The sequence below is a fragment of the Pseudochaenichthys georgianus genome, chromosome 4 (genome assembly GCF_902827115.2).
Source record: "Pseudochaenichthys georgianus chromosome 4, fPseGeo1.2, whole genome shotgun sequence".
In the NCBI taxonomy this organism is placed as follows: domain Eukaryota; kingdom Metazoa; phylum Chordata; class Actinopteri; order Perciformes; family Channichthyidae; genus Pseudochaenichthys; species Pseudochaenichthys georgianus.
This window is the reverse complement of record NC_047506.1, coordinates 31,739,657-31,760,258: the sequence shown is the minus strand read 5'-3', so window position 1 is coordinate 31,760,258 and position 20,602 is coordinate 31,739,657. Positions and strand designations below refer to the sequence as shown.

At 42.7% G+C, this 20,602-nt stretch overlaps 1 protein-coding gene across 2 annotated transcripts in view; it reads right to left on the bottom strand.

The window, feature by feature from the left end:
- Positions 1-20,602, bottom strand: part of phactr1 (phosphatase and actin regulator 1) — a 46,652-nt gene that overhangs the window by 22,814 nt on the left and 3,236 nt on the right. The window contains exon 1 of one of the 2 annotated variants that reach the window (XM_034081021.2): positions 735-1,045. The exons of the other annotated variant lie outside the window; for it this stretch is intronic. Within the exon in view, the coding sequence (XP_033936912.1) occupies positions 735-1,005 (271 nt within the window). The 5' untranslated portion in view covers positions 1,006-1,045. Of the gene's footprint in view, positions 1-734; positions 1,046-20,602 lie in introns of those variants that run through there. 2 annotated transcript variants of the gene reach the window in all.

The window sequence follows — 20,602 nt, the reverse complement described above, 5'->3', positions numbered from 1 at the left end:
CTATCTTTGGGATGCTGTTGGTTCGACAAAGCACATTTTGAAGAGGTCACCACGAGCAACTGGGGCCATTTTCTGACATTTTATTGGCAAAAAAATAATAAGTTAATTTAAAAAAAGAGAGTGGTTCATGGACAAGAACAACTAATCAATATTTTCATTAAGTAATTAAGTAACTTAAATTGGCAGGTTGACGTCTTTTTGGGGTAGGGGGGAATGTAACTAATATTACTGAAATATTTTGAATGTAATATGTTTTCTTACAATCGTGGTCTGCACCAAGCACTACAGTTTGATCTTCCACGTGACATATAGTAAGACTGTGGACATGTTGTTTGTTGTTGAATTAATAAGAAATGGTATGACAATCATTTTCATCCCTACTTGTTGTTAAAGTAATAATATTGCAGTAGTGTCTTACAAAAGTGGACCAAATAACAATAACAAAATAAATCGTGCTTCAAAGTAACATTAAATCAGAAATTAAATTGATTCAACATGCTTTAGTAATCACAAAATGCTCATTAGAGGTCACTATTAAGAAAATACAGTAATTTACAAGCAACGTTCAGGGCTAACGTTAATCTGAGTGCTGATCCCGGTACTACTGGATCTCCCCCAGGCAGGCAGGGAGCGGCCACCGGCATATGACAATAATCATTTTAAAATAGTACAGTAAGAACCCCCTCTTCCCAACATTCCCCTTTCACCCAGCCAGCTGAACCGGGTCCTCTCACCGCGCCGCTGCTCGGCTCCCCGGCAGTTGCTGCAGATGTGTTTGATCTCTTTCCCGATCTGGCAGTGGATTGTGAACGGCATGTTGTTGTTTAGCACGGCGGGCTGATGCTGGAGCTGTTTGCCGGAGATGTTGCGGGACTTCATCCTGGTCAGGGAGAAAGCTTTGCTCTTCTTCTTTGGTTGCTGCTCCTCGGACGCCGCTGAACATGTTTGTTCGCTGGCAGCAGATCCGGACCGTGAACACATCACGTCGCCTCCACGGCCCGCCATATTCCAGCTGTACTGCAGGGCAGGACCCTCTCGCCCTCTGCTCTGCTCCGGTGGAGAGGGATTTCAACTGGTTTACAGCTCTGTCTACTACTAACAAGCCAGCCATTATGAAAACGACTTCCGGTTTGGGCAAACAAAATAAAAGCACTTTATCGAGCTATATTTTACATTACATAAAATACATTGCATTTAGCTGACGCTTTTATCCAAAACGAATTACAATAAGTGCATTCGACCAAGAAGATACAAACTTGAAGAAAACAGAATCATATAAGTACATCAGGTTTCATAGAGCCAACACATTTCAAATGAGCTCAACTGGCTTTAGATAAGCCAGTCCTTTATTAGTATAAGCCTATAAGTGCTTTTTTAGTCATTCTATCGCTCCAAGTGGAGTCGAAAGAGATGAGTTTTCAGTCTGCGCAGGAAGATGTGCAAGCTATCTGCTGTCCTGATGTCAATGGGGAGCTCATTTCACCATTTTGGAGCCAGGATAGCAAACCGATGTGTTTTTGCTGATGGGAACTTGGGTCCCCCTTGCAGTGCGGGTGCAGCGAGCCGTTTGGCTGATGCAGAGCGGATATTTTTAAGAACTTTATATAAACTGTAATGCACAATTGACTGAAAACAGGCCTCACAGTCTAGCAGAAATGTATTGTTGAATTGTATTCATTCCCAATTTCTTCTCCACAGCACTGATTTGCACTGTCTTCTTATTCATTGTGGCGTAGCCTACATTGAAATGGCAATCAAAAATCAGTCGTTCATAAAATGGGGTAGATTAAAACGTTATTGTCGACCAAGTTGAACATTTGTTTTGAGAAAAAGACCTTCAGTAGCTATGTTGCAAGCAAATGGACGCAGCAGTGCAAACCATCAACTATTTGACACTTGACCTGTGATTCTTATTCTGTAAATTCAATTGAAAATCTGCATGCCCATTGATTCCGGATTCCTTCATTTAGTTTAACAACTAGATAGCAATTACTTTAGGTCAGTGCTGCAGTTATGAGTCTCTGCTCATACTCCCACTTTCAATTGCTCTGTATATTATAGTTTAAAGTTGCAGCTGATTCAGAACGCCGCTGCTCGAGTCCTCACTAACACTAAGAAAGTGGATCACATCACTCCTGTTCTGAAGTCTTTACACTGGCTTCCTGTGTGTCAAAGAATATATTTCAAAAATACTGCTGCTGGTTTATAAAGTACTGAATGGTTTAGGCCCAAAATACATTTCTGACCTCCTGCTAAATTATGAACCATCCAGATCTCTCAGGTCTTCAGGGACTGGTCAGCTTTCTGTCCCCAGAGTCAGAACTAAACCTGGAGAAGCAGCGTTCAGTTATTATGCTCCAAATATCTGGAACAAACTCCCAGAAACCTGCAGGTCCGCTGCAACTCTTACTACTTTTAAATCCAGACTGAAGACTTATCTTTTTGTCGCTGCTTTTAATTGAACTATTCATATTTTAGACTGCACTTTAACTTTTATCCATGTATTTTTTCTTTTTATGTTTATTTTATTAGCTTTTATTTTTAATGACTGATTTTAAATGCCATTTTCTTAATGTCATTTTTTTGTAAAGCACTTTGAATTGCCTTGTGTTGAAAAGTGCTATATAAATAAACTTGCCTTGCCTAAAGAGAATAGTGCAATGTACAATGATAAAATAATGTTTTCTACATTTAAATCACTTTTCATTATTAAAACATGCAGCACTCAAAGTAATTTACAATGAAATATAGGTTAGCCAATGAGAATAATCTCATGTTGACACACCATCTAGTCAAAACTAATCCTTTATTTTGAAGGCCTACTTGTTTTCCGGTTTTAATCTGTCTCTTTGGCTGAACCTGGCTGAACTTTATCTCCTTTACAGATTCAGCCAATGATGGATCGCTATTGCTCTTCAACCTCGCAGTGGTAGCCAATGAGGTGGAAGCACCGGGGGATGAGGAATATAGAGGGATTTTGAATAAACCGTCGTTCAATGATTAATCTGAGAAAAAAATGTAACAAAATACAGTAATGCTTGAAGTTTCAATTGCTGTATCATAGTATCTTTTTACATATGTAAATAATATATAAATATCATTTTTGTTTTGTATATTTTTTCAATATATTTGCTCTTTTTTTTCCTTTTAAAGATATATATATTTACCAAAAGAACACAGTTGGCACCATTATTGTTTTCATACACCAGCTCAACACCCTCAATGTATTATACACTATTTTTTTTTAATCTAAATGTTTCCAAGGTAAATACAAAAATCATAATATTGAAAGATGGACCTCATGAAAGACGACACAAGAAGTGAGGATACCCGGCCCGGAGGAAGCCCGAGGTCCCCTTCTGGAGCCAGGCCCAGAAGGAGGACTCGTCGGCGAGCGTCTGGTGGCCGGGCTTGCCACGGAGCCCAGCCCGAAAAGGCAACGTGGGAAACACCTCCGCTTCTCCGTCCCGCGGGCCCACCACCTACGGGAAACAGCGATGGGGTCGGGTGCGCTGCCAGAAGGGTGGCAGTGAAAGCGGAGGGTCTCGACGGACCAGACCCGGGCGACAGAAGCTGGCTTTGGGGACGTGGAAAGTCACCTCTCTGGGGGGGAAGGAGCCGGAGCTTGTGCGGGAGGTGGAGCGGTACCAGTTGGATCTGGTTGGGCTCACCTCTACGCACAGCGTCGGCTCTGGAACCTTACTTCTGGATAGGGGTTGGACTCTATTCTTTTCCGGAGTTGCTCAAGGTGTGAGGCGCGGGGCGGGTGTGGGGATACTCACAAGTCCCCGGTTAGGTGCTTCGTTGTTGGAGTTTACCCCAGTGGACGAGAGGGTCGCCTCCCTACGCCTGCGGGTTATGGGGGGGAAACTCTGACTGTTGTGTGTGCTTATGCACCCAACAGCAGTTCAGAGTATACGGCCTTCTTGGAGACCCTGGAAAGAGTCCTGTATGGGGCTCCTGAAGGGGACTCTTTAATCTTGCTGGGAGACTTCAATGCACATGTGGGCAATGATGGAGACACTTGGAGGGGCGTGATTGGGAGGAACGGCCCCCCTGATCTGAACCGGAGTGGTGGTTTGTTACTGGACTTCTGTGCTAGTCATGGATTGGCCATAACAAACACCATGTTCGAACATAAGGATGCTCATAAGTGTACGTGGTACCAGAGCACCCTAGGCAGAAGATCCATGATACATTTCGTTATCCTATCATCGGACCTGAGGCCGTATGTTTTGGACACTCGGGTAAAGAGAGGGGCGGAGTTGTCAACTGATCACCATCTGGTGGTGAGTTGGGTCGAGTGGCGGGGGAAGCCTCTGGATAAACCTGGTAAGCCCAAACGTGTAGTTCGGGTGAACTGGGAACGTCTGGAGGAGGCCCAAGTTCAGGAGGCCTTCAACTCACACCTCCGGCGGAGCTTTTCGGGCATTCCTGTGGAGGTTGGGGACATTGAACCAGAGTGGTCGGTGTTCAAAGCCTCTATTGCCGAAGCCGCGGCGGGGAGCTGTGGTCTCAAGGTCCTAGGTGCCTCAAGGGGCGGTAACCCTCGAACCTCCTGGTGGACACCGGTGGTCAGGGAAGCCGTCCGACTGAAGAAGGAGGCCTTCAGGGATTTGTTATCCCGGGGGATTCCCGAGGCAGTTGCAAGGTACCGACAGACCCGAAGGGCAGCAGCCTCATCCGTGGTCGAGGCAAAGCAGCGGGTGTGGGAGAGCTGGAGTATGACGGGGGATCAACACCAATCTCCCGGGGGGAGGTCACTGAGGTCGTCAAACAACTCCACAGTGGCAAAGCCCCGGGGGTGGATGAGATCCGCCCGGAAATGCTGAAGGCTCTGGGTGTTGAGGGACTGTCATGGTTGACACGTCTCATCAACGTTGCGTGGAAGTCGGAAACAGTTCTCGAGTGAGGGAACAATGGAGCGTGAGATGGGCCGGAGAATCGGAGCAGCGGGAGCGGTACTGCAGTCGCTTTACCGCACCGTTGTGACAAAAAGGGAGCTGAGCCAGAAGGCAAAGCTCTCTGTCTACCGGGCCATTTTCGTTCCTTCTCTCACCTATGGTCACGAAGGATGGGTCATGACCGAAAGAACGAGATCGCGGATACAAGCGGCCGAGATGGGTTTTCTCCGCAGGGTGGCTGGTGTCTCCCTTAGGGATAAGGTGAGAAGTTCGGTCATCAGGGAGGGACTCGGAGTTGAGCCGCTCCTCCTTCGCATCGAAAGGAGCCAGTTGAGGTGGTTCGGGCACCTAGTTAGGATGCCACCTGGGCGCCTCCCTAGGAGGTGTTCCAGGCACGTCCAGTTGGGAAGAGACCAAGGGGTAGACCTAGGACCAGGTGGAGGGATTATATCTCTTCGCTGGCCTGGGAGCGCCTTGGGATCCCCCAGTCAGAGCTGGTTGATGTCGCCAGGGAAAATAAAGTTTGGGGCTCTCTGCTGGAACTGCTACCCCCGCGACCCGACCACGGATAAGCGGGAGAAGATGGATGGAAGGATAATATTGAAAGAATGGCACAAATATCTTTAAAAAAAAAGGGATTGATTAAAATGAGTTAAGGACACTTTCCTTTAAATTGTACTCTGACTCATGTCGGGTTAAAAGCTCAATTATATAACGAGATCACAAGCAAACAGAAAGTCTTAAAAGGAATCAATAGGATCTTAAAATCAAGTCTGAGCTTTATTGGAAATCAATGAGGATCAGCTGAAGCAATGATCTCACACTTCCGAGGAGTAAGCAGTCTGACATGTGTTTTGAGTTTACTATTATGTGCTCCATGAAAAAGAGGACATACACTCTTTTACTACAGAAAGGCAAGGGTAAAACATAGTGGATTCATTTGTTTTGCAGTACTCTTAATATAATACTTGACAATGTTAACATCCTTCATCCACCTTAAATCCACATATTGAATCATGTTTGTACGTCTGCTAAATCAAAAATGCAAAAAAAAAAATTAAAAGATGTCAGAGGGCATGGAAAGCAGCTTCTAGATTCTTGAGGGATAAAAGCAAGTCAAATTTGGAAAGTCATAAAAAGAACAACAGACTGAACAAGCCAATATGCTAGTGAGACATTGTTGGTTATTTTCTGCGGAGGCCAACAAAGGGTCAGAGTTTGCAGTTAGATGTTTCTGACAGCAGGTGGAGCTCACTCACAAGAAATAAGAAGGGAATTAATTAGTCAGTGAGTGTTTCTCAATCGCGAGTACGCTTGCTTGGTAGCACATGTCTTCCGAGTCACTTCCTTCAGAAGCTAGGCAAGAATCCTTCCTGGCATTCGGAAAACGAAGAGTGGAACAGGCTAGCAAGTGTGCAGGTGTGCGTCATATGTCATACATTTTCCGCCACAGATTTGGGGAAATTGGTCCGTAAAGCATTGTGGGGATTTTAAGGACGCAAAGTCTACCCATGGGCCATGTGCAGCCTCGACATTTCCCCCAAACCAAGGACGCGGCCTCGGTGGAATTCCAAGTATGCTGGACATTGGAACGGTGAGGTCCTGATGCCGTAGCATCCTTGAAATATTGGCTTGGAAGCCAGTATCCTCGAGATTGAGAAATGGCCAGTGTCTCCAAACAGGGACAGACTGAGCCACAGGGTGCAGACTGGTGAGGAGGAGTATGTGGCCGTTTCTCAATCTCGAGGATTCTGGCTTCCAAGCCAATATTTCAAGGATGCTACGTCATCGAGTGCCGCCGAAGGGCTGTTCCAATCTCCAGCATACTTGGAATTCCACCGAGGCCGCGTCCTTGGTTTGGGGGAAATTTCGAGGCTGCACATGGGTAGACTTTGCGTCCTTAAAGTCCCCACAATGCTTTGCGCACGGACCAATTTCAAAAACCCTTGCGGAGAATGGCTGAACCGACGCAGCACACATTTAAATGTAAGTATGTAGTGGAGTAGAACATGTGTTGGTAAATATGTTACTTTGTTACATTTGTTTGTTATCACCAAAAATGTGTTCTGTGAAAGTAAAGCAAGTTCATAATTAGATAGACATCGTGACGTATTTATTTTCGGTACAGTTTATGTTGAAACCGTTAGAGAGAGTGGCACACTTGTTAGCCTGTTCCATTCTTCTTCGTTTTCCGAAGCCGTGGCTTGGAAGCATACTTGCTTCGTTTCTGAAGGAAGTGACTTGGAAATACATATATAATATATAATATATATATATATCTATCAACCAATTGTATGTAAAAGACTACTTGCATCAAAGCAGCAGAGGCCGAGATACCCATACTTTTGGATCTGTTGGCATTTTCTCATCAGAGACTTCCTGAGTTTTAATTACCACACACCCAATTGGTGACAAAAGGCCCAATCTGAGATACCTTTAATGAGCACTTTCAGTGGTCGGTTAACTAGAAAAGCACTTTATAAATAAAGTCAATTTACAACTGTCAATGTAAATATGTAGGTAAATGGACTGCATTTATAGAGCCCCTTTATTTAAAATCACTTTAGAGTTTTGTTCACATAGACTGCAACATTAAGGTCTAAGGTTTAAGCTCCCAGTATGCATACTGCAGTTATTCCTTAAATGTCTCGTGAAGCGATAACTTGTTATGTACAATATGTCTTCAAATAATAATATCCAGGGTGAGTTTATAGGTAAGTGGCACACAAGATGATTCATTTAAATGCTGGAGCATAAATCAATGCAGTCATGACTGAGGGAATGTCAAACTTATATCCTTAGGAAATCAGCACCAGTGTTTCAAACCATCACATTATTTAAAATAAAAAGGCTTACATGGCAGTACAATTAGATGAAGTTGTTTTTGTTGTACTTTGTCATATTCGTTCATACCACGATAACTCTGTCTCATTTGATCCCAGCCTCTGCTTTGTTAATCTGATTATGAAACCCAGAAAGGCTGTTTCTTTAAGTGGGGGCACAAGGGTTGGCAGGTTACAGCTCAATGTGCTGGTGACCTCACACACACACACACACACACACACACACACACACACACACACACACACACACACACACACACACACACACACACACACACACACACACACACACACACACACACACACACACACACACACACACACACACACACACACACACACACACACACACACACACACACACACACACACACACACACACACAAATACATGTGTGAAGGCAAGCACTCGCATGAGACCACAGGTGTGCTTGTCACATCAAAGATGTCAGCTCATCGTCACGGAGACGGCCTGTGGTGTGTGGCACAGCTGTCACATTATTTTCTATCTGTGAGCAACTGAGCTCCTTACGTTTGTCTCACCATAAATCATCCTGTCCAACAGTATCTATCTTCTAGGCGTGTCTTTCTCATGAAGCGTCCACTTCTCAGCTTATCACAGCTGCACACAGCAAACCCTCAGAGTTTCTTATCGGAGATGGCTTGAAAGAATCAATCTCATCTGCCTGAGCAACGAGTCACATCTCCATGGTGGTTAAAGTCAGCCTGAAAACTCACACACCAAATGTGTCCACTAACTCTTATACTATGAGAAGGATGTAAACAATGCATGACAGAGTTGAATATGTGTACAGCATGGGATTGTTTTTAAGGATGGACATATTTTTGCATTTTATTAGTTATTGAGAAAATGACACGACTTCTCACTTATCCTCGTAATTACCTCAGTAAAAATGTTCCTAAAGAGTAAAGGGTTTTCATTTCAAGTCAGTCTCCAGCATGATGATCACTTATACAAAATCATGGTGTCATTTAGAGTTGAATTGACGATGAAGGAGGACATGTTTCATTGCGTGCCTACCCTGTGATTGACAATTTGCTACCCTGGTGTTACTACAACTATCAGAGTATAAGTAGTATCAAAACATGTAGCTCTTTTTTCCTGTAAGAATTCTTTGTTTTAAATATGTTTTTCCCTAACCACACTCGCTAATATCACAGCTAGCGTGAATTGCGGATGCACACTGCTAATCAAGATGAGCTAGCTAGCTAGCTAGTTAGCATTAGTGTTAGCTGGTACCTAACCACGCTGGGCCTCGATCCTCCCAAGCTTCACCCAAATATGTTTTTTGTTGCTGCAATAAAGAAAACCAAGATGAAGATTGTCATACTCACATTGTCATACTCAAGGCTCCTAAACAACATTTTACAAAAATAATGGCTGACGTTAGGGGACCTATATCTACTTTTAGATTTGGGACTTTTGAAACAAGATCGCAGTTATTAGAAAAACCCATTGCTTGATCGTTTTCAAAGAAACAACTACCTACCAAAACACTAGTCTTTCAAGTATCCTGAGAGACCACATCACTGTTTGTTCAATATTCACTTTTATTTGTAATAATATTAATAATATATTTTATTTCTATTTCTTGAACCCAAAGACACTTTAGGGTTTAAATATGAAATTCCATCTCAAGCTCTAACTATGCTCCTCTTGTGTTAAGAGGTTTAATTCCTGGTCATTAGTGTCTGCTTGATTAATGTCATAATGGACAATAACCCCCCCTCTTCTCTATATCTGATGACCATCCATTACCTCACCACCTCTTTCCATCTGCGCTTCTATCTCCATTAGTGAAAACATATGAATCATCCTCCGGCCTCTGATGATGATGCTGCTAATTTTGGCCCCGAACTGAGACTACAGTCCTGACAAAGATTTAGTGTTCAAAGTGAATGTGCTACTCTGCCACTGAGACGGGAGAGGTGGAGACCAGCTGTTTGGAGTCCAAAACAGGCTCCCTTCTCCATTTAATCTTCATCACTCTGCTACTTTAACCTCTGTTTTCCCATTAGCTCGTCTGTCCACCCACTCACTCCCTGATTAAGATGCTGGCAGGCTTCACTGCCCAAGGACTTGCTTCGGCAAATCTGAAGCTCTGGGTGTTTCTGGGTGACAGAAGTTCATTGTTTCGAGTGGATGGAAGAGTCTTAACATGATGCAGTGCTTTCTAACTTCACTAAAATTGACAAAATTATCATTCGATAATCATTATTATCGTCACTTCAGAAGAGGTAAATTACATAAACATCAAAACTGTCTCAGCGATGTAGCTTCTTTCCTAACACCTATTAATATAATGTCATCCCTTTTCACAGTTATAGAGTTCAAAGACTGATGGGAAACCAGTAGGGACAAAGAGGCCTAACATTATTTATCAATATTTCACAGCCATATACAACAAGACTTCCTTGTGTTTTACTCAATACATTTACATGTTCCGGACCCAGATAAGCGGCGGAACAGTTATGGATGGATTAACCAATTAACAACTGACTAATCCAATTTGGTTCATTTGATGTGTTGCTATGATTGACACTTGCCCGTTAGGACAGTGGGCTGCAGAAGCAACAGTGCTTGCTACAGGTCTGAAAGTGCTGACTGTAGTACTCACTTGTAGATGTAATGTGTATAAGGTCTCCTGACAGCCCTCGACCTTATACACACAGAATGTACATCTTGCGTTAAAGTCTAGGGCTGAAGAGTGAAAATACTTGAGTGAAATCAAAGACATTTTACTACCCTTCATCCTCTGTACTGCTTTTTTTTTATGTAAAAAAAACCGTGTTCCCTTGTCCAAATCAAGGGGCTATGGACAGAGGGAACAATGCTATTTAGGGCAATATAAATACAACTGAACAGGTTAAGTAAACATTTGAAATGTGTCTTATGACAACATGCTCTCTTTACTTTCTCTGCCTGTTTGGAGATATTTTTAGTATGAAAGCAGCATCAAACACACAGCTACAGCGCTGAATGAATTATGAAGAGATGAGGAAAGACACAACAAGTCTAGGAGTTTGAAGGCAACACAAAGTTCAAGGTTTTCTCATCTTCATACCGTTTTTTATCTACTTTTTGCTCACTGCCATTCACTTTTCAACACCCTCCCTCCTTTTATTCCCCCCCCCTCGTCTCAGTGATTGGAGCCGCTGTGTACTGTCCTTAATACAATGCGACAGAACAGTAGAGCCTGTAGGAGCTTGTGTGTGTGCTTGTTTGTGCGTCTGCTTGTTTGTGCGTGTGTTTATATGTGTGTGTGTGTGTGTGTGTGTGTGTGTGTGTGTGTGTGTGTGTGTGTGTGTGTGTGTGTGTGTGTGTGTGTGTGTGTGTGTGTGTGTGTGTGTGTGTGTGTGTGTGTGTGTGTGTGTGTGTGTGTGTGTGTGTGTGTGTGTGTGTGTGTACCTTCCTGCAAATGTGTGAATATGAGACTTGGCATATCACCGGGAAATGACTCACCCCTCTCCTCTCTCTCTGTCTCCTGTATGTCGCCTTCGCCATACAGACATACTGCGTACTTTAAAAGGTATAATATGTAACATTTCCGCCTTACAATGTCTAAAAACGACAAGATCCACATTATTCCAAATATTTCAAACTATTTTCCAACCCAGAAAATATGTTATATTAATCAAGGTATTGGTGCATTTCATTTGTTGTTGTCATATCGCCTTCTATTTGCTCTAAACAAAGGGAAACACAGGATGATATGAATGGATTAGACTAGCTACGCATGTCCTATGACAGGGGTGTCAAACTCAATTTCATCGCAGGCCACATCAGCATTATGGTTGCACTCAAAGGGCCGGTTGTAACTTTAAGACTATATAAAAATACATATATAAATATATCATATATATAAAATAATGTTTTATATTACATCATTGCCTCTGCATCGGATTATCATCGGATAGGGTAATAACTTCATAATTAACTACGTCTGAAAGCAGAATTCTAGGGCAAATAATTGCAAGTCTCTTCAGTGCCTATGTCCCAAAATGATTTAAAAAGAAAAGCCAAATTCTGGAGAAAAAAAAAGAATCATTTTGAAATAAAAATCTAATTCTGAGAAAAAGGAATTCTATGAAAAAATGCATATTTTTGAAGAAAAAAAGGCAAATTCTGAGAAAAAAGTCATATTTGAGATGCATTGTGGGACATGTAGTTTATGGGCAACGTGCTTCTGTAGCATGTAACCGTATAATAAACATTTTATATTCTTTGCAAGCTCTTGTGGGGCCACATGAAATGAAGTCGCGGGCCGAATGTGGCCCCCGGGCCTTGAGTTTGACACCCCTGTCCTATGATAAGCGCTAATTAAACAATGTCACACAATTATACAGAAGAAAAATTATCTTTATTTAAAACGATCACTTATTCAAGTTGTTACATCCCCCTCTAGTGGTAGAGGAAAACAACACACACCAGTTGGAATTGGTATAATGGGTTTATTTCTAGATAGCAGGGTAACACAATAATAGGAAAGGCAGCCTGGCACAAACAACGGCCAAAAAGGGCGCAGAATTAAATAAAGTACCAACAAAAGGAGGACTCTAAAAAAGGAGTCTTTGCATACAGGGGAATAAACACTATTACACTAAATAAGAAACAAAACAAAACCTCACTTTAAAAGTGGTACAACTAACAAAAAGAGACTGTACAAAAACACAGCTAAACTAAAAGGCAACAGTCACAAAATCCTAAACTACTCTAAACACTAACTAAGCTACTCTACACTCTAACTAAGCTACTCTAGACACGACTAATCACACGAGTTTAACCACAGTTAACATAATTCTCTAAGAGCAAGTAGCGAGAGGCGTCTGTCCACATGTCAGAGCCTCCAGAGTGATAAGTGTCCCCAGGCTTTGTATCTCCAGCAGGTGTGCGCCGGTTGTGCGCTGCGATTGGAGTGCGTCGGGCCCGGCGTGCTCCAATCACAATCTTCAGGGGGCGGACCAGGAGATGGCAGCCAATCACGTCAGAGCAACCGCACAACTGTAGCGATCACCTTTTTTTGCTCCCGATCCGATCATTTGATTTTGACAATCTGCCGATACCGATTTTTTCCCGAACCGATCTTTATGCAATGCGTTAAGAGAAAAAAAGGTAACAGATAACGGCTGGTCATCCAACGCGATGAATTCAGCTATCTTGGCTGTTATTGTGTTGGCCTTTTCACTGTTCTGGGGCAGTTTCTCTTTCCTTTTAGAAGTCTCTGAAAGTGTTGGTTGTTTCAGTGCCGTTGCCTGAGTGGCCGCTGTGTACTCGTCGTTGTTGTTGTTGATGTGTGTTTCTGTGGCATATTAGATTGGTCGTGTTGAACGTAGCTCTGTTCTTTCCACCACGCGGAACCTCTGCCTTGCAAACATTGCATATGGCTGTTACACTGCCTTCGCTTTCAATTTTATAATACTTCCAAACTCCTGACATTTGCTCTGTCCCGACTCCCGAGTCACCAGCTGAACGTAGCCTCTCGTTAGCTTACTGCTACTATTTATGGGCTCAGAACAGTCTCATAATACACACATGCGCACAGAAGGATTCACACTTGTATTTCATGATCCGCAAAAGGATTCAAACTTGTATTTCCGGATCCACACTTGTGTTTTTCAATGCACACACAAATGTATTCCGTTTCATATACATGTAAATAAAATCCAAATACAGAAAAAAGTTTTACATGTGTATTTTTGATCCTCACATATTTGTTTTCCGTTTAAAACCGCTGAACCTGCAAACACAAACAGCTTTCTGTGCACGGATCGCTGTGCATTCGTGTGTGGGTTTTTTGAGACTCCCCTGACGGTCAGCCGATTCGTACTTGTAATTATTTCTATCTATAGCCAATCAGATGTCTCCTCAATTCTAAGCCAATCACATGAGCGCGCCCCCACGAGGGTAGATTTCTTGCGTTCATGACGTAGCGCTTCATGTACGCATTTTGCGCAGTCCGGAGCTGCCAGCTCCATGGAGCCTGCCTGCAGGCGCTAATCTCATGCTTGTGTACACAAAAACGGCAGGAAAACCGGTTTTAAATGTGTGTTTCCTGTGTGGCGAATACAGCTGCTTTATTTATGTCTGTATGAAGTTGTTGTGAGTGTGGCGGGAGCAGCTACAGGTTAGCTTAGCCTAATCGATCAGTGCACTACGAAGCCAGTGCTAGACAGTGACCTGTCAACGGGGGGGAGCCCTGCCGGTCATTATCGGCCGATATTCACTCTTAATAGTTTGATCGGTGCTCTCTATAAAGGCCGATCAGGAGAGCTGGATCTGATCGATATGGACATAAATGCGAGTGAAGTGTAACCGGACGCGAGAGAGAGATCAGATCAGCTGCTGAGTCTGACGGAGACACGCTGCTCTGCATGATCACCTGAAGCTGCGCCCTCTGTTTAGCGAGCTGACCGGACTGCGCAAAATGCGTATATGAAGTAATCTTCCCCTCATGTGATTGGCTTAGAATGAAGGAGACATCTGATTGGCTATAGATAGAAAACATTACAAGTACGAATCGGCTGACCGTCAGGGGAGTCTCAAAAAACCCACACACGAATGCAAAGCGATCCGTGCACAGAAAGCGGTTTGTGTTTGCAGGTTCAGGGGATTTAAACGGGAAACTAATAAGTGAGGATCAAAAATACATATGTAAAACTTTTTTCTGTATTTGGATTTTATTTACATGTATTATGAAACGGAATACATTTGTGTGTGCATTGAAAAACACAAGTATGGATCCGGAAATACAAGTTTGAATCCTTCTGTGTGCATGTGTGTATTAGGAGACTGTTCTGAGCCCATACTATTAGACACTGCGCCGCGCCCACTCTGTTGCCAGATTTGAGAGAAATAAGCAACCAGGGGCCTATACTATGAACCTGGTTCAACCTAACCTGGATATGTTTGAGTTAGCCGGTTGGCCTAATCCAAAACATACGCGCTCTCGCTAAACTGTACTACGACGCTGGTTATCAAGTGGATCGCTCAAGCCAGCCGTTTCCTATCTAGTTAGGTGCGCGTTCACATGAAAGGGGTGGTATTTGGAGCATTCGACCAATCACAAACATGGACAAGCATACTGACAGCGCAGCGTCATACTTCCTGAATGAAAAGTGAACTTTAATACTAGTCAAAAATGAAGAAGTTAAACTTTAAACATCCATGACTTAAACACTTGATCCAGGATCAAAGCCACATAGCTGCACCTGCAAGGTGAATACAGCTGGCAAAAGAAAAAGTGTTTGAATGCATACATTAACAGGTTTATGATATCACTGCCCCGTCTAAAACACGATCTGACTTCAATTACATTTGTCTCGAGTGTTTCGTCAACTTATGTGTTGCTTAAAATAATATTTCTGCATACAGTATGTGACACTGTGAGTGTTGCACGGCCAGATACGGCTCAGCTGACTCAGATAAGGAGATATATGATACATTAAGAAGTGATATGTCGCGGACTGTACTTAATGTACTCTGATCCGGTTACTTATGTTGTGGCCGATATTTAAGTAAGCTTTCTTAACGCTAATGTTATAATAGTCAGATTGCTCTGAAGATGGAGGTGATATTCTATTCATGTTCACGTTCACACAGTCGGTGATTTTTGCCGGCCGTCTTTCCTGCGACGGCAGTTTTTCTGTATTTCCTTTCTCCTGTAATATGACTTGATCGCTTTAAACTCCGCACACTGAGCTCTGATTGGTCAGCAGGCGGTGCTTTCACTGAGTTGAGCTCTTAGCCTGCAACCTAACCTGGTCCCGACCAGGTTAGCTGCTTAGCATATATTACCATGGAGATCTAGCCTGCTAAAAAGAGAACCAGCTTCGGATGACCGGAAAGCCGGAGTTTTCCCTGAATTTAGCCGGCTAAGCGAAAATCCTGCTTCGCAGTATACCCCCCAGGTCTATGAAAACAAGCCCAAAAGAAGCAACACATACATGATGTGATGACCAAAACTAAGGCCTCAGGATGACTTTAAGACGTGAACATGGTCATTTTTGTTTTGTAACATTAAAATAATAAAAATATTTTATAAAAAAAAAAAAAAAGAAAATTCCCCATCCCCGATTTTTTTCTCCCGATTCCGATCTTTTTAAAATCACGTGATCGGCTCCGATCCCCGATCACGTGATCGGATCGGGAAATCTCTACATACAACACAGGTTAACACAGTTAAGACGACCATGAAGGCGACAGATGTCACAAAGTAGATATATGATATTTCAACACACTCTCACTCCCTAAGCGTCCAATAGCGACGTTTGGTCAGTGTCCGTGGCGTCCAATTTTGACGCTCCTAGTCTCCTTCAGCGTCATAAAGGGACGCAAATAGCTTTCAACTGATTGCAATGTATTCCCATCTGCGTCGGGATTTGACGCTCATGGAAGCACGGCATTCGTTTATGCCGGCTGCCCTTAAAGGCAATGTGAGCATCCATTCCCATTGGATAACGGAGAATTTTACACCCGGAAGTAAGTACTCCTCTTACTGTCGATTGATTTTACAGTGATATCTACACTACTCATCGACTAAAAAACACCAGATTATCCTTGTTAATTACACAACATTGATTGGTTTAAATTGTGTGCAATGCTTTTGTATTTTTCCCCTTCGATTCAGAGAAACAAATATGTTTTCTGAGTAAAGGATGGCAGAAGACACTACACTACCCAGAATCCCCAGCTATCGTTTGGCCTACACCATGTGCTCTGTTTGACAAACCCCGTTTTTTTCACCATTCATTCCGATGGCTGGCGTCTATGTCACGTGATCTTCAAATTTCTCCCTGCAGAAAAAGAAAACATGGCCGAAATTCGTTTTATTCTTGGTGGAAAATGCCTATTTTAAAGTTAGTTTGGCCATTAAAATGCGTTTTGATGTCATTTGATGCGAGAAATATGAGTTGTTATTTCAGATTATGTGTGCAGTGGATGTACATGATCTTTAGTTTGCTAGTTATTACGAAGATTACTTCAGGAAATCGCGACGTTTTCATTGTTACCAAGGTGGTTGCTAGGGACGCTGCTATCGATATTATTTCTGTTATGTTGTGTAACTGTTTAATGGTGTTATCTGTATTGCTACCCCCTTCCCCGTCAATGTATAGTGTTGGTCCACAGCCTAAACATATTAGTTTAACAAAATCCGCATCTAAAGATAGCCTACGTTATTTCCCCCCTGTGCAATTCCAGTCTCACAGAGCACATCGTCATTAACAAATACCGGAAACAGACCAAAATAATAATAATACCTTATTCCGAGTGTGCTTGCTTTTCTCTTTGAAAGTCATCACATAACGGCATTGTAATACACGGTTCGGCTGCATTACATATTACATATCTGCCGTAGTTCTGTATGTATTGAGCCCTGATGAGAAGACAAACATGAGGAACTGAAAACGTGACGTGGATCATAAATATATCAGCCATTAAACAACATCTTACATTTATTTTCACACAATACGTCTCCTTGCAGTATCAACACTAATTCGGCTCACTTTTATATTTGATCCAATTGGTAGATAGGCTGTATTTACACCATAAAGGTGCACAGCTGATATAAAGGGACACCTGGTGGTTAAAGCATGTTATTGAATTTCAATATTTTTATTATTAGATATTAATACGATCCCTATAAAGTATATATATTATATAATATATAATATATATATAATAAAAACATGTTTCAGGCTTATCAATTAATGTAATGTAATGTTATCACAGGGGTCACACACATAAGACCAGCTGTTAAATAAAGCTCTTCTGACCTTAGCTGGCATGTGTGTATATATATTAATACTGCCCATAATGGGCACAAGCAATTTTCACCCATTTATTAATTATATGTTTTAAATGTGAGTGTTTCCTATCCCCTTAACCTCCAGGGATGTACACAGTTTAATACTGGCAACTTCTTATTATGGGAAATACGAAAACGTCTTTTAAAACTACAACTCCCAGTAGAGACGTGCCATAGAGAACAAGTTGCGAAACAGAATAGCCAGCATGTGTAGTTCTGGGGACGGGGTGGGGGAGGGGGGACGCGGTGGACCCGTTCAAATCCAGTTTTGGACAGTCTGCCGTGGTTCCATCCCATTTCAAGTGCTGTTCGAGAATCGGCTTAACCCTCGGAGCACACTCTCCAATCACAGAGCTTGAGGACTATCACGGGGTTTGTCAAGAGCACATGGTGTAGTCCAAACGATAGCTGGGGATTCTGGGTAGTGTAGTGTCTTCTGCCATCCTTTACTCCTGGGAATGGACGCTCACATTGCCTTTAAGGGCAGCCGACATAAACGAATGCCGTGCTTCCATGAGCGTCAAATCCCGACGCAGATGGGAATACATTGCAATCAGTTGAAAGCTATTTGCGTCCCTTTATGATGCTGAAGGAGCATAGGAGCGTCACAATTGGACGCCACGGACACTGACCAAACGTCGCTATTGGACGCTTAGGGAGTGAGAGTGTGTTGGATATTTCAGTATCGATCAAGCTTGCTACTGTGAGTTGTACTACGACCTGTGGCACATGCCAGCCACCAAGCTAATGCGTTCAAAACACGCATTAGCGTTTAACATGCTAATAAAGTTATTTTAAAAATATATTGTTTTAAGAATAGATTAAACAGCCGGGCTAACCCTCGAGCCAAGTTGGCTGAAGTTAGCTACAGTAGCTGTACTGGTATCAGCTGTCACAGCCGATCAACACTGAGTTGGGATACATTTAGGTATTTGGTATCTATTACTGACAAATATGAGGATCTCACTCCTATTAAAAACAAGTCTTCACTTAAACCTCGCTGTTAGGACATTTCAGCAATGTTAAAGTAATGATGTCCTCTCTTCATATGCCACTGGTTGTATTACCCTCTCTGGCATGTGGGGGAAGAGCGCAAACGGCAAACAAATGTGCCAAAAAAAAAAAAAGATGAGGAAGACTGCTGGCTTACTAACGTGGCTGTAAACAATGCATGCGTATAGTGGAAGGAATTGCATCGGATAAAGTGCGTTTTGGTGAGTAAGACTCAATGTAAACAGAAACTTTGTTTGCTAGAAAAATCCATTGACTTCATTGCCATCTGTTAGCACAAACATTGCATCATTATCCAGACGTTAAACTATTATTTCTTTCATACAAGCAGTCAATGCAGTGGACTATTAAAATATAGTGTATATTACATACTATTTCCTAGTAGGTTTGTAAACACTTTGTGAGAGGGAAAGTGTGTACAACCAAATGATACATAAGAATACACTTCCATGGAGTGGATAAACCAGATCAATATACAGAAACTGACCACTAAAACTAAACTGTGCCAAGTGTTTTCCTTTTAACCCCCGCTTATATACACTTCTGTCCTGTGACATCACACCAGCAGGGAGACTTTCCCACTGTCTTCATTGTCACTTTCTTCCCTGGATCAGCTTTTCTCTTTGGCACAATGGTTAGCTTGTCTGAGCTGAATGGATGAACCTGTGTGTGCCAGCGGAGGAAGAGTGAGGGAGTTTTTGTTGGGTGGCAGCGAGACAGGAAGTACTCCTCTGCATTTAAAGTGTCCTCCCTGTCTCCCTTTTTGTATTCTGCCCAGGTATTTCTACCTTCCTGCTGCTCAAGGCCTCGGCTTATGTATGCAGAAAGCATTGTTATGTGTATCAGAGAGAGACAAAAGAGTATCACTCAGATAGTGAGAGGTGGTGTGTTTGTGCAGCGTTGCCACCATATTCTAAGCACAACACCTCAGTCTTCATGTTGCCATCATTTCAAATCCTTCACCCTGTCCTCCTCCCTAGCTTCTTCCTGCTCCTTCTCCACCTCCTCTGTCTCTGCCTCTCATTCAGGTCTTTATTAGAGTTCTCCGTGTTTGAATGAGAGCGTGGTAATGCCTGCGTCTTGGTCTTTGTGAGAAGGGCTCAGCTCTAACTGAGCTGACCTGGATGTACACTGCAGGAGCAGAGCGGTGCTGCCTGGGATCTGGACTGGCTTTAAACAACGGAGCGCAACAGGAATGGATCTGGTCTCATGAATTGGCATGAACTGCATACTTTCAAACCCATAGTCTTTTCTCCCACCTGTGAGCACTACTGAGCTTGTTAGCCTCTTTGAGCTCTTTTTTTTGGTTTCACATCAGTCAGCCCATCTCATCAGCTTTGTTTTCAGAAGCAGGCAGATGTTTTCAAGGACTCAATGATCATTAATTGCCGTTATGCAACACAGAGTTACACAACCAAATGTTGTTGTAGCTGAGTCCATTACGCAGCGTCCACACGGCGGCGTGCGTTGAAGCTTGCCGGCGGGCGTGTCTGAGGCTCGACCAAGGTTCAAGGTTCTTTATTGTCAAACTAACATAGCTACAGAGTAATTATGTCGTTGAAAATCTTAGGTCACAGGCTTCTCCAACTATGCAACACAATAATACAGATAAGCAGATTAAAGCAATATTAAAATATACTATATTAAAAGTAATACAAAAAGACAAATAGTTTTTTTTAAAAGTGAGAAAAGAAAAGTGGAATAGTGCAATACGAGTCTATATACAAGTTATTGGAATGATAAATTAGATAATAGATAAATAATTACTAAGTAGCAGATGAATGTTATGGATGTTGTTACAACAGTTCAGGTGTTTAACAGTCTTATTACCAACAACTAATCACATGAATCCCCCGCCCCGGACACACAAGCACGCGGTTTGATTGGCTAGAGCTTGTACTGGCATATGATTCGATTGGCTGACGCTTCCGCCGAAGCTTCAAAAGTTGAACATTGCTCAACTTTTGAAGCGAGCAAAGCGAAGCGACGCTCCCACGATGCAGTTCGGCAAAGCATGA